General features: G+C 41.8%; 1 protein-coding gene across 1 annotated transcript; it reads left to right on the top strand.

Annotated features, from left to right (window-relative positions):
- Positions 1 to 3,019: 3,019 nt before the first annotated feature.
- Positions 3,020 to 8,040, top strand: LOC308138445 (carbonyl reductase [NADPH] 1-like; the record flags this gene model as incomplete). Its single annotated transcript, XM_080507556.1, has 6 exons — positions 3,020 to 3,132; positions 5,248 to 5,417; positions 5,532 to 5,633; positions 6,352 to 6,560; positions 6,677 to 6,730; positions 7,666 to 8,040. The coding sequence occupies 6 exons, from the start codon at positions 3,020 to 3,022 to the stop codon at positions 7,837 to 7,839; spliced, it is 822 nt and encodes a 273-aa protein (XP_080363682.1). The 3' UTR covers positions 7,840 to 8,040.
- Positions 8,041 to 9,708: the final 1,668 nt, after the last annotated feature.

Raw genomic sequence — 9,708 nt, 5'->3', positions numbered from 1 at the left:
AAGAAAGAAACCTGCTGAGAACCACTCATCTATTGTAAACTGAGCTCCTCTGCATCAGACTGGTGGTCGATGTGAAACCTAAACATCCTGTTCTGCTTTTCAGGGGCAGCGACAAACAGAGATCAACTCACAAAGTGGAATCAAAGTCAACAACTGGAGTTGTGTGGAGTTTCTGTTCAGCCAATATAAACCTGCAGTCTGCTGAGTTTGACACAGAACTGGGAAAACTCCAGCACCTGGAAAACGACCGTGTTCATATCTGTTATCCATATAATGACAACACTTTTATTCTGCGAGCCGGCTCCAGATAATCTGCAGGGATTGAAGATTGCAAAGCTTGTTGCTGGCGACAAGGTGTGGGCTTTTATTTCTATATTAGGTGTATTAGATATAAGGTTATTCCTGCACGTTTAAATTAAGTGAGTTATGCTGCAAAACACAACTCGATAAATTAAAACTTAAAATAAAAATATGTTTTTTTTTATCCTTTCATCACAAAATCAGTAAATCATGTCACACAACGACTCAGCAAACTTTGCTCTGGTAATCAAATCTCAAGCACACTTTTAAACATTAGCCATATAGTTGCCTCATGGACTTTATTGGAAAAAGACAGCATTGATTTAAGAGATCATTAATTATTTCATTTTGCCTTCTAACAAGATGTTTGTTGGCCTTGGAGTTCTAACTACATGTTCTCCCTGTGCATGTGGAATACATATATGGTTAATGATCAAATCAAATCAAACTTTATTTACATAGCACTTTCTCATGCAAAGAAAAATGGCAGCGCAATATACTTCACATGCAATAAAAAAATACAATAAACACGCGCACAAACTCACACGTGTGAACACGGAGGTGGGCAAGAGGGTAAGTTGTCCGCTGCTGCAAATTCATTACTCATGTTTAGAAGCTGGCTTGTCTTTGTGTGCGTGTGTGTGTGTGTGTGTGTGTGTGTGTGTGTGTGTGTGTGTGTGTGTGTGTGTGTGTGTGTGTGTGTGTGTGTGTGTGTGTGTGTGTGTGTGTGTGTGTGTGTGCGTGTGTGTGTGTGTGTGTGTGTGTGTGTGACAACGTGTTGTCATCTCTCCACAGTGGAAGTCACTCCCGAAAGACGAGCAGCAGGAGTATTATGAACAGGCCAATGCAGAGGCACTGCTCCACGAAGTTCAACATCCAGGATGGTCGTCTGCCTCCAACTATGTATGAACTCTCTCCTCACCTAAAACTCATAAATGTTGACAAGACCTCACTAGAACTGCTAAAAATAAGTATTTTCTGTTTTTAGGGGGAAAAAAGGCCACGCAGGAGACGGGTAAACAAAGCCGTGGCTCCCACCATTCCACCAGGGCAGCCTCTGTTATTTTGTTGGATGGACAATATGGGCCAAATCCACCAATTCCAAACAGAATATGGCTGTGCCTTCAATCTGCCACAACTGATCCCCACTGCCGCCCCACAACAGCCCTGAACTCAATTCATAAATAAAAAAAAAAATTCACTATCATTCTATCATTTGTTTTTATTATCACGAGTAGCGCTATTTTATATTTGATATGTATTGCTTTAACCTGATTATTGTTGATGCTTAGTAGCACAAATAAAACTCCACAACAGTGGATTGGGGGAGACATGAATTACGTAGAGTCCTTACGCTGTTAAACTCCGTTCAATTTGAATTACAAACTTATTTGTTCAATTAAACCGAGCCAGCACTGGCATGCGTGTTTAAATCGAATATTCCCATGGTGCGTTCATCGCCCCTCGGAGCTCCTAAGCTCCTCCCCTTCTGGCTTCATTCCTTGTCTCTGATCAGCCCCGCGAAGCAGCTTCACCTCCGGCTCTCAGGAAGAAACCGCGTTTCAGCCTTTCTCACGGTAAGGCTGCGCTTTAGCGACTCACAAAAAATACCTTTTTAAAACACATTTCACAGCTATGTGAGGGCGCGTCTTCGTTTAGCGGGTTGTTTTTGAACGCAACAGCAGCGGACGCCGAAGGTTGTTCAATAGTGATCTGTAAATGAACAGTTTCTCTGTATTTAGGTAGAATTCAGAAATCGTTTTTGTGTAAATGTACAATAAAACGACGCAGGCGCTATGATTGTTCTTAAAACGTTTCACATTCCGTAATAATATCGACACAGTCGTTGTATTTTGCAATATTTTATTGAGTCTACGATTACATGTCAATATATTTGCTGTCAGAGGCGAAAATAACGACTACAAATATTCAAAATTACTATTTTTAGGGCCTTGTTTTTACTGCCATTATATCACATGCTGTTTGCATAAAGGCCTAAGAGTCTCTGGTCAGGGTTCCAGAGTCCATCATGCATACATCAACTAGTCGTTTCGTTTGAAGACTTCGTGTCTGTTAGTTTGGTTTGGAAAGTGTCGTTTAAACAGGGAAAGTTATGTGTGGGTTTATTTTGCTCCCTGTTTTGTGCTGTTTTCGAAACAAATCCGTCTGATATTTGATGAATCCATGTGATTTTAAAACAACCCTTAAATCTACTTTTAAGAGTTTGGGGTCATGTTTAAAGAATCTCTGTTGAGTTTTTAAGAACCTAGTTGTATTGAGAAGAGTGTGAGGTTTAAGAAATCCAGGTGGAGATAAAGAGATGAATAGATCTGACTGATATATTTCTGACATTTCTAACAGGCAGAGAGGTGATGAAGACCCTGGTGTGAATCAGGTCTTCATCACCTCTCTGCCCAGAAAGGAGGCAGAGGCTTTGTCACCTTCTGTGTTTGTGACGTCAAAACCAACATTAAACCCAACTGGGAGATTTCTATAAAAACGTTCACATACCTCCCGGACAACAAAAGGTTTTATCATCACTGACTGTCAACTGCATGAGGAAAGCAAATGTTGTGCGTTGGTACAGAGCCTCCGCTGCAGACTGCTGGGAGAACTGACTTTATATGACAGGAGAGGAAAGGCTGTGTCTGGTGCTTTTAATACAATTTTCTATTGGTTGATCTCTCTCTCTCCCCCCCCCCCCCCCCCCCCCCCAGACATGGCATCCAGGGTTGCAGTGGTAACAGGTGGCAACAAGGGCATCGGCCTGGCCATCGTACAGGCGCTCTGCAAACAGTTCCAGGGAGACGTTTACCTCACTGCCAGAGACGTGTAGGTACATTTCCGTGGGAAAACAACTTTCACACGTGTTGCAACAACATCCATCCTTCATGGAGGGCCAGACACTCGATCACATTCACTCCTGCAGGAGTGTCGAACTCATTTAAGCTTTGAGGCCACATCCAGCCCAGTTTGATTTTCAGCAGGCTGAACTGGTGAACTCATACCATAATAGCCTTTAAATAGACACTGTAAAGGTTTTCTTAGTCGTAGCAAAGACGAGACACCATGAAAATGTCCATGAAAATGCGACGGAGCAATTAGTGCCAAAAATGACCTCAACGTTTAGACAATTTTAATGATTTAATGGGGTGAAATGTCCAAAATAAACATTTCTCACTGTTGTATTTGACAGCCTATTGCACGCATTTTTTCCACAAACTCACCCTGACAGCATGGTTTGAGGGCGAGTTGGGAACAATGATGACTGTGTTAAAAATTCTCTGCTTTCTTCTCAGAAAGGTTTTTTATTCAATTTGCATGGTGGGTTTGTGGGACACATTGCAGCCACTTTCAGGCTGGTTTTGACCCACAGGCCTTATATTTGACACCCCTGATTTAGCGCCACCAGTTTGGTCAAAGCAAGTTTATCTATGTGAATCCATCTCCAGCATCTGGACCTCCTGGTTGGGTCATTTTGTTGGTGTTTGTGACATACGCTGATGTCCAGGTTGGTGTTCGGGACTGAATTTCTCCTGTTTCTTTGTTCTCTAATATCACTGTGTCATTGGCTAATTGGACTATGATGATCCAAACCACACGTCACACAACCTCCAGCGATTCCCGGATCCACTCCGTAGATGTGCGTTTGTGCAACCTGAAGGAAACGGTCGACAGCAAGGGTCTCCTGGCTCTCAGCCCGTGTTTGCTGGGAGACATTCCAGCTTTGTGTGACTTGTAACGGCTCGGAGTCAAACAATGGAGTTCACACAAGTGGACAGATACGATCCGGTTTGTTTATTTAAGACAAGCGTGTGACGCGGGACGGTTTATAAATGTAATGACGTGAACACAGATGGACTCACCAGTCTGCTCTTTAAACACTCTCATATGATTGATGAAAGTAATTTGTGAACCACCAGAGTACCGGTCCAGCAAACACTGTTGAGGAAATATTTTTCTGTTAATTTCTTAAGGAACGTTAAACTGAAATAAAATAAATAAAGCATCATCCTGCACACAAACCTGAAAACTACATCAAAGTCCTCTCGTCCTCAACATCAGCACTGTGCTGGTCTCACACTGTCATCATACTGTGTTTATGATGGTATAAGTACTTAGTTACTTGTTTTTACATCTTTTTTTTAGAAACATTAACAAAGAATTGGACCAAACTGCCTAAACTCACCACAAATTATTCAAATATGTTGTGGGCTTAGATTTCACACGAATGTTTCACCAACATGCAAATGCATTGTAAATGATATTATGATTGATTTTACCATAAATCATTTAGGTTTCATTGAGAAATGTTAGACTTGTGCTCATTACAGTGAAATGTCCCAAAAAAGTTACATTTTTGTATTATCTTTTAATCATCTTGAACTGTTGAATTGAAAATAATCCACCTTTACGCATGTGTAAAAGTAAAGTCCTTGGAAGTTTGACTTTCAAAGCATGATTTCATGTTTGTGTTGGTTTATGTGTGTAATGATCATGTCGTATCTGAAAGTGGGACTTTCCTAACTGGTCACTCTCACTAATTCCCACCAATAAATGAATGAACCTCCCTTGTTGCAGATAAAGAGGAACTTGCCAGACATTGTTTGCCGAGGCGGTGCCTGAATGCAGCAGTGTCTATATTTAACATAATAAGTAATAATAGATGGATTTATCTGTCTGGTTTTGTGAGGCAGACCGGTGAACAGAGATGGAAATCGTTTCCCCATCTGGTCACTTTCAGCGTTCCCAGTTGCTTAAAGTCACTTATTGGTTTGCATTGAGTTTAGTCCATTTGCTTTAACTGTTCAGAACCATCAAAAAGAGATGGTGGAGAACTGTGAAATGCAAAATTGATGAAGCCAAAAACAAAACAGAAACAACATGCAGGCCGGTGAGTGTGTTAACCCACAGACAAGAATCAATGAGTCTGTGCTCGTGTGTCAGAGGTCGCGGTGAGGAAGCCGTGGAGTCGCTGAGCTCTGAGGGGCTGAAGGCAAAGTTTCACCAGCTGGACATCGACAACCTGAACAGCATCGCCGCCGCTGCAGCGTTCTTCAAGCAGAGCTACGGGGGAGTGGACGTCCTCGTCAATAACGCCGCAATATTGATGAGTTGTAAGATTTTCGAATTGCATTTTCGAGTCAAAGCTGCGACGGTCATGACTACAATTTTGTTCCAGTCCAATTCCATTGTGATGAAGTTTGATATGCATGTGTTTTTCCTTTCAGCTGCTGAGCCCTACGGTGTCCACATGGACGTGACTTTCAAGACAAACTTCTTCGCCACCAGGGACATGCTGACTCACTTCATGCCGCTGGTCAAAGCAGGAGGTACGAACAACAATCTGAATGCGGTTTCCTCTCCTGTGTCTTTTCTGCTTCTGCACGCTTAGTCGTCATTAAAAAAAAAAGTTTCATTTTGAGAGTAAAGCACAGCATCTTTCAATGTTTTACCGTTCAATTGACTTATTTTGATATGATTTATTTGTGTAGAATATATACAAAGTTTTAGATGTTTTTCTGCGTCAACGTTCAGAATCTCTGCGTTTTTCACAGAAGTGAGAAACTTGTGTTCCACATGTGTGACACACTGCTGGCGATTGAACGATCATAGTGAGAAAGTCCTCTGAGGCACTGCAGTGACATTTCAACTCTGAATTATAAGAAATATTTACTTTATTGACCTTTCAAAAGCTTTGCATGTAGCTGAATGTTTTTGTTTTTTTTATTTATTATACAAAAGCTTAATAACTTTGGTTTTGGTAGACTCGCATACAATTGGTCTCACACAGACGTACATCATGTGTTGTAAACGATTGTACAAGGCGTCCCACAAGGCTGTCCTTGGTCCCCTTCTGTTTGCTGCTATGACTATTACTTCTTCTGCAACTGAATGTAAACATCCTCTTCAGGCTGATTGTATTATTTTGTAATGCTGCTCAATGTGCTGTAATATCTCCCTTGTGTACAAAATGTCTCCAGTTGAGATTTCAAAGCATCAGAGCTGGAGCCTCCCATTTCAACCTCCACCGTCTCCTGCTGGTTTCAGGCCGTGTGGTGAACGTCTCCAGCACTCTGGGCCGCAGCGCTCTGACGCAGTGCGATCCGGCCCTGCAGCAGCGATTCCGCAGCGAGGACATCGGCGAGGACGAGCTGGTGGGCCTCATGCAGCAGATGGTGGACAAGGCCAAGAATGAAGAACCGAAGGAAGGCGACAGCCCTCTTAAGGCGTACAGCTTGTCCAAAACTGGACTGACGGTGGGCTCGTCCACATTTGTTGTGTCGTGGCCTTGAAATGTGGAAGAAAACTCTGATGACGTGATGGAAACCTCTGCTCTCACCACGTTAAACCGGAATGTCTGATGTGTGTTTAGGTCCTGTCCATGATCTTGGCTCGTCGCTTGTCCAAGGAGCGACCGAATGACGGGGTAAGGAGAACTCATCCAGATAGAATCACAACCGTTTATTAATGTCGTGCTCTTAATCCTCCTTCAATGAACTAGAAACAAAGTAACCAGCAATTTCACATAAGCAGCACAGGAAACAGTGTAACAGGAAGAAAGCTGGTTAAATAGACCAGAAAAGTGATCAAACAGATTCTGACAAGTACAAAGTCCTTCAGAGGTATGCAGCCCTGCAAGTTATTGGGGCGTGATCACAGAACGAATCCAGCGTCAAGCGATCAGAAACGCATTATCCTCCAGTGGTTCTATTCCAGAACCGAAACCTGCCTGCAGAGTGCAGAGCTCAAGGGTGTTCAGAGGCGTGGCAAAGAAAGAAAAGAACGCTGAGACCAAACCAATAAAAAGCCAATAAAGACCTTAAAGCTGAAAGAATAGTGAATAGAATGGAATTGAAAAGAAGAATCGGTCACTGATTGTGGACGTACAGATATTCTCTAGAGAAAAACCTCACTTCTTTTGTGTCAAAGTGGATTTTGGACTCGACTCTGATCTCCCCACATTTGGTTTCACTGTGAAGTTGTGGTCAATCGAGATCAGAGGAGGCTTTCTAACGTCTGGTGACGCTCGCTGAAACTTTTTCTCAAAGTATGTCTTCGTGTCCAACTCCAGCTGCCGTAACCACAACATCAACACATCAGCAGCTACAGGAGGGGAAAAGTACAATTTCAGTGATATTTTAATTGAGTTCATAGTGGAGAAAAGCTCATTGTGTTGTAAAAGTTCTAAACCTATAGCAGCATAACTAAGAAAATGGTTAAAGGTAACTTGAAACTGATCCTTTCTACTTCCAGTACTATGAAATCATAATGGTTTTTGGGTTGCTTTCTTCTTTTTCTTTTTTTAAACGTGCTGTGATTTTGCTTTCGGTTAAGGTTCACCGATACGTCTTCATTTTCCAGATCTTGCTCAACGCCTGCTGCCCAGGATGGGTGCGCACAGACATGACCAGCCCTGAAGCCTCCAAGTCGCCAGAGGAGGGCGCAATCACGCCGGTTTACCTCGCCCTGCTGCCGCCCGGAGCCTCAGAGCCTCATGGGAAGTTTGTTTCTGACCAAAAAGTTCAGCCCTGGTGAAAAACAACAAAAATTAACTCTTTCGAATGATGAGTCGGGTATTATAAAACATTTCACAGCTACTAACCACAGATACCTGAGAATAGAATCACAAACGCGTTCAAACCGTTTGAAAGAACACGAGTGTGTGACTTTATCATATACAAAGACAACTGTGCTCGTTTCTCTCGTATACTATAATGTTTTATATGGAACTGTAAACTGGCCTTAAGTGGATGAATCATAAATGTGTTTATATGAAAGAAAATAAAATGCTTTTTGTCTGCGACACGGTGTTTGTCCAAATTTTTACACAACGAATAATTTCCCATTCAAAGCATTCCGTGTGAACTGAGAGAAAAACACCCCAAACAATCCTCCGTCTCCAACGCCAGGTGACATCGCCATACTTTCAGCTCCAGACCTAATTTAACTTTGAAAACGGTGCCGCGTCTGTCCTCTATTCAGGTGTGGAAACATCTCAATCCTGTCCTCAGCCCATTTTAACCGGTGAGCCTTTAAGTTTGGTAACGTTTTCAGCTGTTTTTGATGTTTAACGAGAGTTTTTTTTTTTTTAGAGAGGGAAAAGGTGTCAAGCTTGAAACTAAAAAAATAAACATCTCTCTCGTCTTTGCGGCCAAATTTCTCTCCCAATTTTGTCACATTATACATGAAAACGTAGCTGCAGGCCTTGTGCTTCTCATAAGGCGCCACTTCTGTCTGTAACACAAACGGTTCTCTAGACTTGCAGCATGTGCCTCATTTCCTCCCAAACACTCCAGTGTGGTTTTTGGGAGACATTTTCTCACTCAAACCCAAAAGTTGAGACATTTTTTATCAACTGTCTCTGGTGAAACGGAAGCTTTTCAAGACATGAGAAGCTCTGAGCCTCCTCTGACGCTCACGGTGGGAAAAATCCTTCAACTCAGTCTCTCGAACATGAATCAGTTTCCATGTTAGGGTTATGCCAACAACATGCCAACATGTTCAGATCAGGTGGAGGTTTGAAGGAACAAGAGTTTCTAGACGACGGACGGTTCTTAAAATTAGTTTCTTCAATGTTACATCAGATTTCATGAAGACAGGCCACAATTCCAAAGCACAACAATTTTTTTTAACAAATGCTGTTGGGAAATGTATGTATGTATGTAATTTAAGAAAAAAATCTTTAATGTGATTTGTGACGCTAAAGTGGTAGGATTAAAAAAGTTAAACTTCTTCCTACCCAATTTTTCAAACAGTGAGGGATCTCTGGATCACTCATATGGATGAGTCTCTTAAAAAAAACAAGAATTCTGTTTGTTTTTCTTGTTTCCTTTATTTTTCACATGTTTGGAAATAAATTAAAGAAAGAAAAAAATAATGAAAAAATAAATAAATGTAATAAAAAATAAGAAAAAAGACATTGCTCTGTGTTTGGTGAAAGTTGGATCAAAGTGATTTAAAACATTATCAAATGTTTAATATTTTGCAGCCTTAGTTATGTGTGTGCACATGAATCAATCTTTATTTTTAAAGAAGCTTTCTAATCCAGAGGACGGCATTATACACTGCTCAAAACAATAAAGGGAACACTGAAACAACACAATGCAACTCCAAGTCAATCACACTTTGTGAAATCAAACTGTCACTTAGGAAGCAACACTGATTGACCATCAGTTTCACCTGCTGTGCAAATGGAAAAGACAACAGGTGGAAATTATAGGCAATAAGCAAGACCCCCCCAGTAAAGGAGTGTTTCTGCAGGTGGTGACCACAGCCCACTTCTCAGTTCCTCTGCTCTCTGGATGAGGTTTTGGTCACTTGAATGCTGGTGGTGCTTCACTGTAGTGGCAGCATGAGACGGAATCTACAACCACAGTGGCTCAGGGAGTGCAGCTCATCCAGGAT

Source organism: Blennius ocellaris (assembly GCF_963422515.1).
Source record: "Blennius ocellaris genome assembly, chromosome: 13".
In the NCBI taxonomy this organism is placed as follows: Eukaryota; Metazoa; Chordata; class Actinopteri; order Blenniiformes; family Blenniidae; genus Blennius; species Blennius ocellaris.
Note: the sequence above shows the minus strand (reverse complement) of the source record. Positions and strands in the feature narration are given on the sequence as shown.